The sequence below is a fragment of the Chionomys nivalis genome, chromosome 13 (assembly GCF_950005125.1).
Source record: "Chionomys nivalis chromosome 13, mChiNiv1.1, whole genome shotgun sequence".
Taxonomy (NCBI): domain Eukaryota; kingdom Metazoa; phylum Chordata; class Mammalia; order Rodentia; family Cricetidae; genus Chionomys; species Chionomys nivalis.
The window spans coordinates 75,965,269-75,982,679 of record NC_080098.1 but is presented as its reverse complement, the minus strand read 5'-3'; the positions used below and the strand labels follow the sequence as shown (position 1 = coordinate 75,982,679).

Here is a 17,411-nt window from a genome sequence, read left to right as displayed (position 1 = left end):
GGTGTTGGGTCCTTTTGAATTGGAGTTAGAGACAACTGTGAGCTTTTAATGTGGGTGCTGGGAATTGAATCTGGGGCTTCTGGGAAAGCAGTCAGTGCTCTTAACCGCTGAGCCATCTCTCCAGCCCCGCACATGACTTCTTAACCAGGGTTTCCCCTGGATTGATTTCTTGTCCATTGTCAGATAAAGCACCGATGGGCATGTTGTATGGAGCCAGCTGCTGTAATTTCAGAGTGGAAAATTTCTCAGAAAATGATTGAGGATATGGTGGAATATTAGGGTTAAAACCAGAAAGTACTGGATAATTTTATAAACATGAAGTTGTTCTTGCTGTAGTGTTTTTGTTGTTGTTGTTGTTTGGTTTGGTTTGGTTTTAGTTTTTTGAGAGAGTTTCTCTATGTGGTCCTGGCTGTCTTGAAACTCATTCTGTAGACCACACTGGCTTTGAACTCACCGAGATCCTCTCCTGCCCATGCCTCCTTGAGTACTGGTATTAAAGGTGTAAACCACCACACCCAGCTCATTCTTGCTGTTTTTATTCATTGGTTCTTTGGATTAAACTTGGGGCCGTCAGTATCTAAGGTGTTCTACCATAAAGCTGTGTACCTAGCCCACGGCTGGTGTTTTTCAACAGTGAAGAAGATAACTTCTTGTATATATGGACGGTGTCTTGACTGTTGACTTAACTAGTGGTTGTATTTGGGCACACTGAGGCTTAGTTTATTTTTGTTTTCATAGTTAATATATCTGGATTTAGAATTCTGCTGAGAGGTTTACCCTTGCATAGTCAATGCTGATTCCATGATAAAGAATTTGCCGGGAAAGCTGGACAGATTTAAATATTCACCAAGGAGTTTATTTCTCTGCTCACATAGAAGCCAGTTCCTGGGAGGGATTAGTGAGTGGCCATAACAGGTGACTTTGAGGCCATAGTAGGTGGGCAAATGGGGGAGCTTGGAGTGGTTATAATGCCTGGTGGGGAAGCAGGAGAAAGACTTGCAAGAAAAGAAAGTTGTTCATAGTTGGAAAGAGTGTTGACACGTGATAAAGACACTTCAGAAGATAAAACATCTAAGTCATCAAGGCCTCTTTTGCTTAAAGTCAATTTAGTTCTCTGGTTAAAGTATTGTAGAGTTGAGTGCTAACCCCTATGAATTGAAGTTTTGGTAACTTCTTCTAGAGTTGTTGAAATTTGGAGGTAGGAAAGCTTGAGCAGTAATGTTGAAACAAAACTAAAAATATGGATAGAATTTTCCAGCTCAGTGGTAGATTGAACACTTGGCCTAGCATGCAAGGGGCCCTGAGCTCCACCCCCAGTACTACAGGGGAAAAAAGATCAACAACTAACAAAAAGAAACAGAACAAAGAAAAACTGGGAAGATGGAGCAGTGGATAAAACTGCTTACTGTGAAGCCGGGCGGTGGTGGCGCACGCCTTTAATCTCAGCACTCGGGAGGCAGAGGCAGGCGGATCTCTGTGAGTTCGAGACCAGCCTGGTCTACAAGAGCTAGTTCCAGGACAGGCTCCAAAACCACAGAGAAACCCTGTCTCAAAAAACCAAAAAAAAAAAAAAAAAAAAACTGCTTACTGTGTGTGAGGATCTGCATTCATATCTTCAGTACCCATGTGAAAAAACTGAGCAGAGCTGCATGAGCCTGTAGTGTGCCGATAGGCAGCCCTAACTCTGAGGAGACAAATGAGCTTTCAGTTTAGTGAGAGACCTTGTCTCAAGGAAGTAAGTTAGCAACACAGGAGGACACGTGATGTCTTCCTCTGGCCTCTGCATATAGGTGCACGTGTGTACCCACACTCTCATGTGGATAATATACATATTTGTACACATAGGCATGTACAGAGGCACATACATATGCATACATAAACACATGCTTGCACATACATGCATGCACACACACACATATATACATACACATATCTATTTAATTGCTGGTTGTGCAAATAAAATATTTTTTAGGCCAGACAGTGTTGAAACACTCCATTAATCTCAGTATTTGGGAGACAGAGGAAGGTAGATCTCTCAAGTTTAAGGCCAGCCAAGGCTACACAAAGAAACAGTCTGAAAAAACAGAACAAATATATATGTGTGTTGTATGTTACAAAACAATTTTATTAACAGTTTTAAAGTTATTAAACAAGGTTTAGTGGGTTTTTGAACATATTTGCTCAACATTTTACAAAATACCCCTCAATTTCCAATTATTTTAATAAAAGATTTATGTATGTATATAGATTTTTTTCCTGCAGGTATGTTTGTGCTCCATGTATTTGTCTGGGACCTTCAGAGGTCAGAAGAGGGTGTCAGACCTCCTGGAACTGGAGTTCCAGGTGGTTGTGACCTGACTAATGTGGGTGCTGGAACCTGAATTCAGGTCCTTTGGAAGAGCAACAAGCTTTCTTAACCACTGAGTCACCTTCTCACCCCTGAGCTTCCCTTAACCTGCCCCCCCACACACACACTTAATTTGGGATTGAACCTAGGATTTATTACCTGCTGGTTAAGTGCTCCACTGAGCTACATTTATCTTAATTTGTGTGTGTTTGTGCTTGTGCACACCATGGAACACATTTGGAGGTCAGTTCTCTTCCACCGTGTGGGGCCCAGGGATCAAGCTGAGATTGTCAGCCTTGGTGGCAAACTCCTTCACCCACTGATCTGTCTTGCTGCCTTGAAATCTGCTTTTTAAATTAAAAACAGTTGCTATTCTGTCTTACTGGTTCTTATCGCCTAGGTTACACATACTTCTGAGGGCAAGATTTTTTTTGTTTGTTGACTTTTCAATACAGGGTTTCATTGTGTCGTGTAACTCTGACTGTCCTGGATCTCGCTGTGTAGACCAGGCTGGCCTTGAACTCACAGAAATCCACTTGCCACTGCCTCCCAGGTACTGGGATTAAAGGCCTGGGCCACCATCTCCCAGCTGACTGGAACATTTTCCTCTATAAATAAATAAATAAATAGAATTAATTCAAAGGCTCCTAGTGTAGGCTCCATGACACAGCAGACTACTTACCGTATAGCTTGCAAGTTTGCTTTCCTCCGTGGTTAATAAATTACTCTGGAAGCACTAATTCTGGTAACTTGTAGGTTCCCTAGTAAGTATTTGTCACTGTATGTTTTTAAAATGGTCCTTACAGTCTTTAGAATTGCTTACTTATAAGCATTCATATGGAAAATTATGGTCCTAATTAATTCCTGAGAATATATTAGCTCAGCAGTCTGTGAGTAGAATCCCACAGTGTGAGATTGCCTTAACAGTCAAGCTGAGAACTTCAGGACTTTATTTAGTGGTGGACCTTTGGACCTCTGCTGCATTTTTTAAGTGATTTCATTATTTTGGACTCTCAGTAGCCAGTTAAGGTGGCTCCAGGGCAGAGGGACTGGACAGGATAGGGGGAGGCTGAAGGTCAGATTACAGTTCAACCTGCCCTACAGATGGGGCAATGGAAACCATAGGGGTAGAACGAGGTGGGATGGTAACAGGCTCTGTAAACACTCCGGGGTAAACCATGGATGTTAAAGGCTGTAAACATAGCAAGTAGCCAGGCCCACAGGCAGATGCCACACACACAGCATCTCCACTGTACCAGGGTGGAGGCAGATGCTGCTCCCAGTTCACGAGGCTTACTTCTCTGTCCATTCTGTCAGTGCCCCCAAGACCCTGCAGCCCCTGGGATATCGGCTGAGTGGTATTAACTGACTCTTTGAGCATGTGTGATTCTTTTTTTTTTTTTTTACTTTTATCTGCATTTATTTCATGTTGAATTTATTCCCGTGCCATAAGTTTTTGTTTCTTCAGTTTCTTCTGGGATATCTTTTTCTTCTGTGCAACCTCCTCTTCTGGCTTTGGAACAATCAGTTCCTTTTCAGTGAGGATCATCTCGATGTGGCAGGGGGAGCTCATGTATGGGTTAATCCGGCCATGAGCTCTGTAAGTTCGTCGGCACATCTTAGGTGCTTTGTTCACCTGGATGTGCTCAATGACCAGAGAGTCCACATCTAAATCCTTCAGTTCAGCATTGCTCTCTGCATTTTTCAGCATGTGCAGCAAAAATTCCGCACTCTTTTTTGGCCACCGACCCTGTGTCCAGCCCCACTGTTTGGCCTGGGCGCACCTACCGACTCCACCATTGTACCGTCGGAATGGCACACACTGCTTCTTCAAAGTGACATCTTTCAGATACTTGGTGGCTTTTCTGATATGCATACCCTTGATGGCCTGGGCCGTTTCACGGGTGTTCTTAAAGTGAACCCGAAGGTTTGATCCTCTCGATTTGCATGATTTTGTAGGGTTTTCTGGGTCAAGAGAGTAGCGAACCATCTTCACGGGTCACCTCTGGCCGCTTACAGGAAGAGGAGCATGTGTGATTCTTGTTTGCAAATCTGTTGCTCTTATCTTTTCAGTCCTGCTTTTAGACAGGATGGTTTCTTGTCTATAAATTAGGGTCAGGCAGTGGTCTCTTATCAGCAACAAGCAGAGTGACCCCAAATGGGCAGTTAATGCCACCTTTGGAGAAGAGCAGCCGTCCAGGGTTATGTAACTAACAATATTTTTAAATAGTTATAGTCCTCCACCCTCACCCATGTTTAAAAATTGTGATCCCAGAGCTGGGGATATATAGTTCAGTTGGCAGAAGCTTGACCAGCATGCAGCAAACCTTGGACTTGATCCAGAATATGGAATAAACATGGTGTGGTGGTACATGCTTTTAATCCTTAACACTTTGGAGTTGGAGGATAAAACGTTCATGATAAGTGTTGGTTACATAGGGGGTTTGAAGCCAGCATAGGCTACATATGAGACTCAGTGCTAATAAATAGATAGATAATCAATAAGTAAAATGCAGGGCTGGAGAGATGGCTCAGTGGTTAAGAGCACTGACTGGTCTTCTAAAGGACTGGGATTCAGTTCCTAGTACCCACAAGACAGCTCACAACTGTCTGTAATTCTAGGATCTGACATCCTCACACAGACATACATGCAGGCAAAACACCAATGCACATAAAAAATAAAAATATCAAAAAAATGGTGATCTTTCTTTTAAAAAAATCAGAATGTGCTGGGCATGGTGGCACGTGCCTTCAAGTAAAGCATTGTGAAGGCAGAGACAGGCAGGTGGATGAATCTTTTTTAGTTAGAGACCAGCCTTGTATACATAGCAAGTTCCAGGCCATCCAAGGTGAAATAGTGATACCCTGCTTCACAAATCAAAAACAAAGCCACATGACTAAAACATTTTTATTTATTTATTTATTTATTTATTTATTTATTTATTTATTATGTGTACAGCATTCCTTCCATGTGTGCCCGCAAGCCAGAAGGGGGCGCCAGGTCTCATTATAGATGGCTGTGAGCCACCATGTGGTTGCTGGGAATTGAACTCAGGACTTCTGGAAGAGCAGTCAGTGCTCTTAACCACTGAGCCATCTCTCCAGCCCCCTGACTAAAACATTTTTATATACATGTATGAAACTATCAGAAAAAAATAAAAAAGCATCAAGGTTTTTTTTTTGTTTTTTGTTTTTTTTTTTGTTTTTTGTAAACAGAGACTGCACTTTATTTCTTGACTGCCCAGACCCGAATAATCACACAGAAACTATATTAATTGCAACACTGTTTAGCCAACAGCTTAGGCATAGTCCTATCTAGCTTTTATATCTTAAATTACCCATTTCTGTTCATCTTTGTATCACCACAAGGCTATGGCCCTACTGGAAAGGTTCTGGCATCTTTCTGCTTCGGCAGCTATGTGATGTGACGTCTGCCTGACTCTGCCTTCTCTCTCCCCGCATTCAGTTTAGTTTTCCCAACTAGCTCTGTTCTGTCCTGCCATAGGCCAAAGCAGCTTTTTATTAACCTAAAACATATTCACAACATACAGAGAGGAATTCCGCGTTTTTTTGTATACATATGTATTTATTTGTTTATTTTTTCAGGGGCAGGGTTTCTCTGTGTAACAGCCCTCACTGTCCTAGAAGTCACCTTGTAGACCAGACTGGCCTCAGACTCTCAGAGATCCTCCTGCCTCTGCCTCCCAAGTGCTGGGACTAAAGGTGTGGGCCATTGCAGCTGGATAGTAGAGAGATTTGATATTCTGGACTTACAGTTCCTATACTTAAGCTAAGGAACTTAATGTCAGCCATAATATGCTTATAAGTGAAAGTAATTTACAAGCTACAGCTATTGTAATGTAAGGGCAGCTGATGTCTTTGGTTTTTGTTCCCTTTTGAAGCAGGGCGGGGCTTTGTAGCTCAGGCTGATTTCAAATTCTCCATCCTTGTGCCTCTGCTTCCCTAGTGTTAACAGGCCTGTGCCACCATACCTGGATACCATATGATAGTTTTACAAAGTGAGTTAGTGGCTGGGCTTGATTACTAAAGTACTTGAGGATCTGAGTTTGATTCCCAGAACCTGTATAAAAAAGCTGGGCTGGGCGGTGGTGGCGCACGCCTTTAATCCCAACACTCGGGAGGCAGAGGCAGGCGGATCTCTGGGAGTTCGAGGCCAGCCTGGTCTACAAGAGCTAGTTCCAGGACAGGCACCAAAGCTACAGAGAAACCCTGTCTCGAAAAACCAAAAAAAAAAAAAAAAAAAAAAAGGAAGCTGGGCGTGGTGTTTACTAGAGACAGGTGTAGACAGAAGTTTCTGTCCCACCTGGAGGGGAACTGCTGTTGTACACTGTAAAGATTTGTCACTTGCATTGGTTTTTTAAAACACTGATTGGCCAGTAGCCAAGCAGGAATTAAAGGCGAGGCAGCCAGACTAAGAGGAATCTGGAGAGGGAAGGCAGAGAGTCAGTCACCAGCCAGATGTAGAGGAAGCAAGATGAGAATGCCTCACTAAGAAAAGGTACTAAGCCACGTGGCTAAACAGAATTATGGGTGAGTTTAAGTTGTAAGAGTTAGTAATAAGCCTGAACAATAGGCCAGACAATAGACAACCTGCCTGAGGTTAACAGCTGAGATTGTCTGCCAGCTTCCTTCCACGTGTACACACACATTAGAAAAAACAATTGACATTTTTTGTTAGTGTTTATGTGGGTCTGTGAGTTATGTATATTCTGCAACTTTTCGCAGATGAATATGAACTTCTGTTGATTTTGTGCATATACTGTGGTAATTTGAAGTTTTTTTTTAACTCAGTCGAGTTCTTGGCACACAAAAGACTGTGTCATCTGGCTGACATGTGAAAATAGTTACAGGAGCCTTTAAAGACTCCAAACATTGTGACATTTTTTTGCATAAAGAATATTTGCAAATAGTTTATTGGTTTCTCCTGTGGCTGTGTTTGTTGTTGGGCTCCAAATGCCTTTTGTTCTTAACTGGGACTGGTGTGATGTTTGGTCTTGACACATTATCAGAGCCTCTCTAAGTATGTAGATGAAGCTTCAAAGTGTGTATAAGAACAGAAATGAGAAACACATGTTATGTTGGGTCTTCGTGGCCAGAGGCTGGGCTTGTCAGAATTAAAACCATACATGATGGAGTAAGGACGCCTTTTCTAGGTCACCAAGCCTTCTGTCACTAGTGGCATCTTCCAGTATTCCAGGGTCACGGGTCCAGGACCCAGAACTTGTAATCAAAGACTTTTTAAAAAGAATAAATAAGAAGGGATGTAGTGTGAGGCGGTCTAAATGGGACCCATCGTTTGTTTTTGTGTCTGTGTCAGAGAGTCTCATCGTTCCACTCAAGCTGACCTTGTATTCCCATCCTTAAGCTTCCTGCCAACTAGCTGGGACCACAGTCTCTCTCTCTCTCTTTCTCTCTCTCTCTCTCTCTCTCTCTCTCTCTCTCTCACACACACATATACACACACACTGCACTGCACCACACCACCATTCTTGGATGGCTGTGATTTCATTGATTTAAAAAGGACTTTATACAAGGACTTTGAAAAACCTTACTGTCTTTCTTAAGCACACACATACACACACAGAGGTCAGAGAACAACTTTTGGGAGTCAGTCCTCTCCATCCTTGTGATCAGAATCAGATTGTCAGACTTTGAGGCGAGCACCTTTGCCTTCAGGATCATCTTACTACAAATACTTAATACTTTCTTGGGACTTCAGTTGCTGAATAAAAATTACTGATCGTATCATATCTCTGCAATGGTCATGTAATTTTCATAAAACAACTGGAAAATTACATGATTATTACAGAGATATGATATGATGAGTAATTTTTATGCAGTTGTTTTATCTAGTATTATAAACTGAGTTTTTTCCTTACCACTGGGCATGCTACCGTATAACCTACTGCTGCCCACGTCACCTCTAGAGTTGGTGACCTAAAATAATAGGAAGTGATCTGGTTTTTGTTTTGTTTGTTTTGATGAAGGGTATCATGTTACCCAGGTTTACTTTGAATCTGCCTTGCCCTGTTTTATGTGGTGCTGGAGACAAAAGCCAGGACTTTGTACTTCTAAGACAGGCACTCTTTCAACCGAGCTACAGTCCCAGCAAATACTCTCTGGGTTAGGAGTTGGGAGGGGCTTCTCTTGGGTGGGTCTAGTTCTCAAGCTCCTGGTCCTCAGTAATCTTGAGGATCTTCTCCAGAGATGGCTTACTTACATCTCTGACAAGTCACTGTTGAACTTTGGCAGGAGACACTGTTCACCATGTGATGTTCCCAAAGTGACAGTTTGCTTTATCCAGTGTGAGAGATCAAGGCAGAGCCACATTCTCTGTGCCTCGACTCAGAAGTCTGTCTGCTGGGTCTTTGTTCCCTCCATTAAACATTTGTATTTGTTTATGTGTATGAGTGTTTTTCCCCCTGCATGTGTCTGTATTGCATGTGTGCTGTGCCCTTGGAGGCCAGAAGCCAGTGTCTGATCCTCTAGAACTGGAGTTACAGACCATTTACCACCAAGTAGTTGTTGCGAGTAAAACCAGGCTCCTCTGGAAGAGTTGCTGGTGCTCCTAACCACGGAGCCCTCTCCCCATTCCCATGCTCTTGTTGTCTCTAATTTGTGACAATGCACACATTGTCCCTGTTACTGTAAGAGAAGAGAGGTTAAAGGTGGAAATACAAGGAGCTAATGTTATTTGAGAGTGTCTTGGAATCTGGCTGTCCTAGTGTCTAATCTTTCTCTTGGTAATCATCTGTATCTTGGCTTCAAAATAGCATCATGACATTCGAGTGGGCATTCTGTATACATAGCTTCTGATATAAATATCCTGAAAGCATTTGCCAAGGCATTCCTTGTGTCCAAGTAGCCAGCAGTGATATATTATGAAATTGTGTTGATTCTTGGTAATTTTTGCTCATCTGAGCATTTGTATTAATATAGAAACCAGTTAATAGGGTTCCTCCTGAGAGCCACCTTGAGAATAACTTCAGGTGGGAAGGTCTTCGGGTCAGAAGGACAAGTAGGTATGAAAGGAAAAACTGCAGATATTAGCAGACATTTTTTAAAGATTTGTTTTTACTTTATGTGTAAAAGTACTTGCCTGTGGCTTTGTATACCGCGTGCATGCAGTGTTTGTGGCGACCATAAGATCTCCTGGATCTAGGGTCATAGATGGTTGTGATCCACCAACTGGGAATGAACCCGGGTCCTCTGCAAGATCAGCAAGTGCTCTTAACCACTGGGCCATCTCTCTAGCTTGCTAGCAAGTATTTAATAGTTATATGTACAGGAGCTTAGATTAAATCGCTAAGTTTCTTTCAACTTCTCCTGTTAAGTCTTATAATATCTATTTCTATGTATTCATTTCCCAAACAGATTTTAAAACCACAGCTTTTTTAAAAGTTCATCGCTGGGAATCTGGAGTTTTCCCTCACCGTCCCCCATAGGAAAAAATACTACATTGTTCTCTTCTTCTGAATTGAACTTATATTCCAAGACTAACCCACAGTTACTTAATGAATTAAAAGGCTATTTTTCTCTTGAAATTTAGAAAGAAATCAGGGCATTACCATTTTGGTATTTAAAGAAACCATGAAGCTACAGTCTGGTGGAATAAAAATCACTTTAAGTTGATGTTTAAGCAAAAAGCTTGTATAGTTTTATACAGAGAAGGTCTTGGAAAGCTAGAGAAACTCTGAAAGAAGGTTCTCTGGATTTCATTTAGCTTGTTTGAATTACGTGTGTATGCATGCACACACATGCTCTTCTCACTGACTAGTGGGCTTTGGTTCTATGTATTTGTTCAGGTGATTCATTTAGGAGTACAATGTCTTAGTTTTGTTTTCTTGGCAGTTCTCTTTATTATAATTCTTGTATCCTCCAGGAGAGAGTTTATCTGATGTGTCTCACATGTTCAGGAGTTCACAGCATGATGTCTGATTCGATCACTAATAAAAGTTGCAGTGAACCAGGAGCCTTTAATCCCAGCAGTGTGGCGATTTCTCAGAAAATTAGGAAAAAACCTTCCTCAAGACCCAGTAATACCACTTTTGGGTATATATCCAAAGGATGCTCAATCGTGCTCAACTATGTTTATAGCAGCTTTGTTTGTCATAGCCAGAACCTAGAAATAACCTAAATGCCCCTCGGCCGAAGAATGGATAAGGAAAATGTGGTACATTTACACAATGGAGTATACACAGCAAAAAAAAATAATGACAGCTTGAATTTTGCAGGAAAATGGATGGAGCTAGAAAACATTATTTTGAGTGAGGTAACCCAGACACAGAAAGACAATTATCACATGTACTCACTCATAGGTGGTTTTTAAACATAAAGCAAAGAAAGCCATCCTACAAACCACAATCCCAGAGAACTTAGACAACAATGTGGACACTAAGAGAGACTTACATAGATCTAATCTACATGGGAAGTAGAAAAAGACAAGATCTCCTGAGTAAATTGGGAGCATGGGGACCTTGGGGGAGGATTGAAGTGGGAGGGGAAAAGCAGGGAGGGGAGCAGAGAAAAATGTAGAGCTCAATAAATATCAATAAAAAAGAATACCTTTCTTTGTTCTTGGAATTGATTGATGTTATGTTAGACCTTTTCATAACGTCACTGAAGATAAGTAAATATTTAAGCATTCTGTTAATTAGTGTATTATTTTCCCATTGCTGTAACTAAATACTTAACAAAAAAATAATGTAATAGAAGGATTTATTTTGGCTCATGGTTGAAGAGAGTTCGGTATAGTTTATGATAGGGGATTGACTGGGATTCTTCACTTCTCAGCTGACAAAGAAACAGAACAGGGAATCCTGCCTAGTCTGAAGCCCATTGGAGAATAAGTCTTTTCTCTTTAATTAAACTGCTCTAGAAATGCTTCAGATACTTGAAGAGGTTGTGCATCTTCTAGATGATTCCAAACCCAGTCAAGTTGATAGGGAAGGTTTACAGCTATAGTTTGTGGTCTTTTGAGACTAAAAGGAATAAAATTCTAGCAAGAAACAGTTCAAATATTGGGGAGACAGGCCATTTATAACTTAAAACAAAATAATTGAAATAATCCTCTGAAAGATGTCAAGTTTTTATTATTTGTTCTAAGATCTAACTAAGCTTAAGATTTTTGCTCGATACATTAACGTGTTGTTGATTTATTGTGTGTGTGTGTGTGTATACACATATGTATAGAGACAAGAGGTAGATGTTTGTGTCTTCCTCATTTTCCACCTCCTTTTTTGAGGCAGGATCTCTCACTGAGCCTAGAGGCTCATCAGTTTGGCTAGGCTGTTCTGACCTCTGGGCTTCAGAGATCTGCCTGTCCGCTCCCCAGCACTGCAGTTAGAGACTTGTGTTGCCATGTTCACTTTTTTTCCCCCCGAGACAGGGTTTCTCTGTAGCTTTGGTGCCTGTCCTGGAACTAGCTCTTGTAGACCAGGCTGGCCTCGAACTCACAGAGATCCACCTGCCTCTGCCTCCCGAGTGCCCATGTTCACCTTTTACACAGATCTTGGGGATCCGACGTCGAATGCTCATGCTTGCTTAGTAATCACTTTACCTAATGAAACTGTCCCCAACTGTGGTCTCTTAATCTTTGTTTTGTTTTGAGACAAGATTTCTCAATGTAGTCCTGTCTGTCCTGGAACTCTCTTCTCTGTAGGCTAGGCTGGGCTTGAACTCAAGAGATTCAACTGTCTGCCTCCCAAGTACATGGACTAAAAGCATGCACCACCATGTCTGGCTTTGTTACTTTCTTTTTTTAAAAATAATTGCTTTTAATCTAGTGATAGGCTTACATTAAAGTCAACTTACTTATGAACTGTTATTAAGCGCTCTTTATTATCCTAAGTACATTGGGTTCTACACAGTAGAACCATTCATTTATGCTTGGACAGGAGTTGAGTGATGGGAAACACAGCCTTCACTTCAGAGCGCCTCCAGCCATAAGAACAACTTTCACTTAGAGTATTAAGCACTAGAGATCAGAAGCTTGTAATTGAGCTGACGTTGGTGGTGCAGGCCTTCAATCCTAGCATTCAGGAGGTAGATGCAGGTGAATCTTTGAGTTTGTGGCTAACCTGGTCTCCAGATAGAGTTCCAGGATAGCCAGGGCTGCCCAGGGAAATCCTGTCTTGAGAAACAAAAACCAAAAGAAGCAGCAATAGCTTGTAAGTAATTGGTAGTGTTTTTCCCTTTCATTCTGTTTCTCGGGCCTAGGGAATCAAATTCAGGACCTTCTGCACTCTGCTACCAAGATACTCCTAACCTAGATTTTATTTTTTATTTTTTTTTAATTTTTTTTGCTATTGTAATTTAAAATCTATTTTCCGTAAATAAGCTTTGGAATTTAATTTAGTTTCTGTCTTCATATGTGTCTAAGTGAATGGATGCATGTGGGTCCCTGGTTCCTGCATGGGATTTGGGAACACTCTGCAGATAGTGGTGGCTGGGGAAATAGTATCAGCTTCTTCAGAGATACAGGTGAAGCTCTCAGATGAAAAGACCTCAAAACAATATACAAAAGTTGAAGAAAAGACTCCAGGCCACAATCAAGGTAAAGAAGGGAATTTGGCCAGGTCTGGTAGTGCATTCCTGGGGTAGGTGCATCTCTGTGAGTTTAAGGCCAGCCTGGTCTGCATAGTGAGTTCTAGGTCAGCCAGGGCTACAAAGCTCATGAGACTGTCTCAATAAAAAGAAAGAAAGAAAATGTGTTTTTAAAGTGCTACACTTCTTAGCACAGGTTGTTTAGTGTTGGTGCACTCAGGGTTCACGTGGCAAGGAGGCCTCTTCTCTGGTAGGTTGTGCTGTAGGAAATGCTTTTGTTCACTGTAAAGATTTGTCTTTCATATTGGTTTAATAAAATGCTGATTGGCCAGTAGCCCAACAGGAAGCATAGGTGGGGCAACCAGACTAGGAGAATTCTGGGAAGAGGAAAGGCAGAGAGTCAGTCATTACCCAGACACAAGAAGCAAGATGAGAATGCCTACTGAGAAAAGGTACCAAGCCACATGGCTAAACATACATAAAAATTATGGGTTAGTTGGTAAGAGCTAGTTAGTAATAAGCCTGAACAATAGTCCAAACAGTTTATAATTAGTATAAGCCTTTGTGTGTCTATTTGGGACTGAATGGCTGTGGGACTGGGCAGGCCAGAAACTTCTGTCTATAAGGTTGAAACAAGCAATTCACTTAGGATCCTGGGAGCCTGAGAACTTGGCTCTGCTGCTAGGCTAGAACTTTTGTAAAAACTGCTTCTTGGTGACAGAACTGTGTCATTTAGAAGTAAATTGCCCTTTTCTTTTTTTCCAAATACAGGTTATATATTTGGGGAGGACTCCAGAAGATGCATATAGAACATTAATCTTTGGAGATACAGCCTATATTCCTTTCAGGTAAATGTATAGATCTATTTGTATAAATGTATAAATCTATAGACCAAATAGACCTACCTGATCTGTTTGGTCAGATCCTTACCAAGAAGTTCTTAGTGGTAATTCTTTTTTTTTTTTTTTTTTTTTTAAACCCCAACAAAAAAATTTATTGGTTCACTGCTATCAAGTACACATAATAGGTAATGGTGATTTCTTTTTTTTTTTTCTTGCTGATTTTTTTATTAATTAATTAATTTAATTATTAAAGATTTCTGCCTCTTCCCCGCCACCACCTCCCATTCCCTCCCCCTCCCCCAATCAAGTCTTCCTTCCTCCTCAGCCCAAAGAGCAAGCAGGTTTCTCTGCCCTGTGGGAGGTCCAAGGACCACCCACCTCCATCCAGGTCTATTAAGGTGAGCATCCAAACTACCTGGGCTCCCACAAAGCCATTACATGCAATAGGATCAAGAACCCATTGCCATTGTTCTTCAGTTCTCAGTAGTCCTCATTGTCCATTATGTTCAGCGAGACCAGTTTTGTCCCATGCTTTTTCAGACCCCGGCCAGCTGACCTTGGTGAGTTCCCGATAGAACATCCCCATTGCCTCAGTGTGTGGGTGCACCCCTCGCCGTCCTGAGTTCCTTGCTCGTGCTCACTCTCCTTCTGCTCCTCCTTTGGATCATGAGACTTCAGTCCAGTGCTCCAATGTTGGTCTCTGTCTCTGTCTTCTTTCATCGCCTGATGAAGGTTAATATTCAGGGGGATGCTTATATGTTTTTCTTTGGGTTCACCTTCTTATTTAGCTTCTCTAGAGTCACGAATTATAGTCTCAATGTCCTTTATTTATGGCTAGAAACCAAATATGAGTGAGTACATCCCATGTTCCTCTTTTTGGGTCTGGCTTACCTCACTCAGGATAGTGTTTTCAATTTCCGTCCATTTGTATGCAAAATTCAAGAAGTCATTGTTTTTTACTTCTGAGTAGTACGGTAATTCTTTATCTTTTTAAATGAATTTTTTATTTTTGTTAACGCCTCGACCACAGTTTTCCCTCCCTCCACTTTTCCCAGTCTCCCCTTCACCAACTACCTCTTAGCCCCACCCCCATCCACTCTTCTATTTCTATTCAGAAAAGAGCAGGCCTCCCATGGTAAAACCCACACATGGCATATCAAGTTGCAGTAAGACTAGGCAGGCGCTTCCTCTCTTATTAAGGCTGGACGAGGCAACCAAGTAGGAGGAAGGGGTTCCAAAAGCTGTCAAGAGTTAGAGACAGCCCTTACTTCCACTGTTGAGAATCCCACAAGAAGACCAAGCTGTCACATATATGTAGAGGGCATAGGCCAGCCCCATGCAGGCTCCCTGACTGTCATTTCAGTCTCTGTGAGCCTCTATGAGCCCTGGTTAGTTGATTTTGTGGGTTTTCTTGACCCCTCTGACTCCTATAATTCTTTTCCCCCTCTTCTGCAGGATTCCCCGAGCTCTGCCTATGTTTCACTGTGGGTCTTTGGATCTGTTTCTGTCAGTTGCTGGATAAAGCCTATCTGATGTTTCTGATGTTGATTGGGCTTGGCTCCAGTCTATGAGTATAGCAGACTATCATTAGGCATCATTACATTGACTTTTTTTTTTCCTGCCAGTCGTGTTTGGTTCTAGGTCTCTGTGCTGTCCAGCCTCCGAATCCTGGCACTCTAGGCAGTGTCCGGTGTGGGCTTCTTCTGGCATGGGTCTCAGACTGGACCAGTCAGTCATTGATTGACCATTCCCTCAATTCTGCTCCTTCTTTACCCCAGCACATCTCGTAGGCAGGACAAATTGTAGGTCCGTAGTTATGTGGATGGTTGATGTCCCAGTCCCTCCTCTGGAAGTCTTGGCTACAGGAGATGACCTGTTCAGGCTACATATCCACTATTGCTAGGAGTCTTGGGGTTTCTACCTCACCCCAAATGCCCCCCCCTCCAGTGTCTCTTCCAGTACTCTTTCCTCTCCATCTCCACCAACTTGATCCCTCCTATTCCCATCCCCACCCACCCCAGTCCATTTGTAAAATATATTCTGTTTCCCCTTCCCAGGGAGATCCAAGCGTCTCCCTTTGAGCCCCCCTTATTACTTAGCTTCTTTGGTTGTTTCTGTGGATTGTAGCATGATTGTCCTTTACTTTACAGCTGATATTACTTATGAAGTGAGTACACACCATGTTTGCCTGTCTGGCTCTGGGTTACCTCACTCAGGATGATGTTTTTTTCTAGTTCTATATGTTTGTCTGCAAATTTCATGATGTCATTGTCTTTAACAACTGAGTAATCCTCCACCGGGTAAATGTACTGCATTTTCTTTATCCATTCTTTGATTGAGGGACATCTAGGTTGTTTGTAGTTTATGGCTGTTACAAATTTAAAGCTGCTATGAACATAGTTGAGCAAGTGTCCTTGTGGTAAGATGAAGCATCCTTTGGGTAGATGCCCAAGAGCTAGGTCTTGAGGTAGATTGAGTCCCAGTTTCCTGAGAAAACGCCATATTGGTTTCCAAAGTGGCTGTACGAGTTTGGACTCTTACCAGTAGTGGGAGAGTGTACCCCTTGCTCCACATCCTCACCAGCATGAGCTGTCACTTGTAGTTTTGATCTTAGTCATTCTGACAGGTGTAAGATGAAATCTCAGAGTTGTTTTGATTTACGTTTCCCTGATGGCTAAATGTGCTGAATGTTTCTTTAAATGTTTGTCAGCCATTTGAGATTTCTTCTGTCGAGAATTTTCTGTTTAACTTTGTACCCCATTTTTAAATTGAGTTATTTGTGTTTTGTTTTTAAGATACAGTTCGCATTGTCCCTTGATCCTCTTCTTTGCACCTCCCAAATTCTAGGGTTACAGGCATGCACTACCATGCCTTCCTGTGGTTGTTAGTAGCTTGCTTTGGTTATCAGGTAGAGAACTGGTTCTCAGCTTTGCTATTGTCTCCTTTACAAACTTAAGCCTCCGTTTGGAATGAAGATAGGAACTATGGTACTGCCTACCTGCAGAGGTAATGCACATAAAAACAAACAAGCAGACTTAGTGCCTGCTCTCACCCACTGTTTGCTCAGTGTTCATAGCCCTTTCTCTCTTTTTTTTTTAAAGATTTATTTATTAATTATGTATACAGCATTTTCCCTACATATATGGTGCAGACCAGTAGAGGGCACCAGATCTCATTACAGATGGTTGTGAGCTACCATGTGGTTGCTGGGAATTGAACTCAGGACCTCTGGAAGAGCAGTCAGTGCTCTTAACCTCTGAGCCATCTCTCCAGCCCCCTTTCTCTTTTTTTAAGGTTGTGGCACATTTGGAATTTGGAAAGGAAACACTAATGTAAACAGACATTGCATACATACGTGTACATGTGCACATGTATGTGTGCAGCACTTAGGAGTTGAACTCAGGCATTGCACAGGCACACACCACTGAGCCTGAACCCCGCACAAAACACTAATCTGAATTATACAGCTGAGTCTTACACATGCATGTGTGACTGCCACACTTTGGGGTGTAGAACTTGCCTCTTATTCCCAAAGATTCCCTCTTGCCCTAGAGACTGTTCTTAGGTTACCTTTCCTGCTGTGTCTTAGACCTGTTTGCTTTTGAACTTCTTGTGTTTAGAGTCCTCCAGTGTGCCTCTGGAGGGGATGGCTCAGT

The 17,411-nt window shown here is 42.0% G+C and overlaps 2 protein-coding genes across 7 annotated transcripts in view; one reads left to right on the top strand and one right to left on the bottom strand.

Moving 5' to 3' along the window:
• Cdc14b (cell division cycle 14B) overlaps positions 1-17,411 on the top strand; it is an 80,269-nt gene that overhangs the window by 35,374 nt on the left and 27,484 nt on the right. For all 6 annotated transcript variants that reach the window (XM_057787036.1, XM_057787035.1, XM_057787034.1 and 3 more), the window contains exon 5: positions 13,685-13,761. In XM_057787036.1, coding sequence (XP_057643019.1) covers positions 13,685-13,761 — 77 coding nt within the window. The remainder of the gene's footprint in view (positions 1-13,684; positions 13,762-17,411) is intronic.
• On the bottom strand, positions 3,783-4,360 carry LOC130885500 (60S ribosomal protein L17-like). Its single transcript, XM_057787043.1, has one exon. The coding sequence runs from the start codon at positions 4,335-4,337 to the stop codon at positions 3,783-3,785; it is 555 nt and encodes a 184-aa protein (XP_057643026.1). The 5' UTR covers positions 4,338-4,360.

Excerpts from the sequence above, each read along its gene's own strand:
- LOC130885500 (XM_057787043.1), bottom strand. The coding sequence starts at position 4,337 with ATGGTTCGCTACTCTCTTGACCCAGAAAACCCTACAAAATCATGCAAA.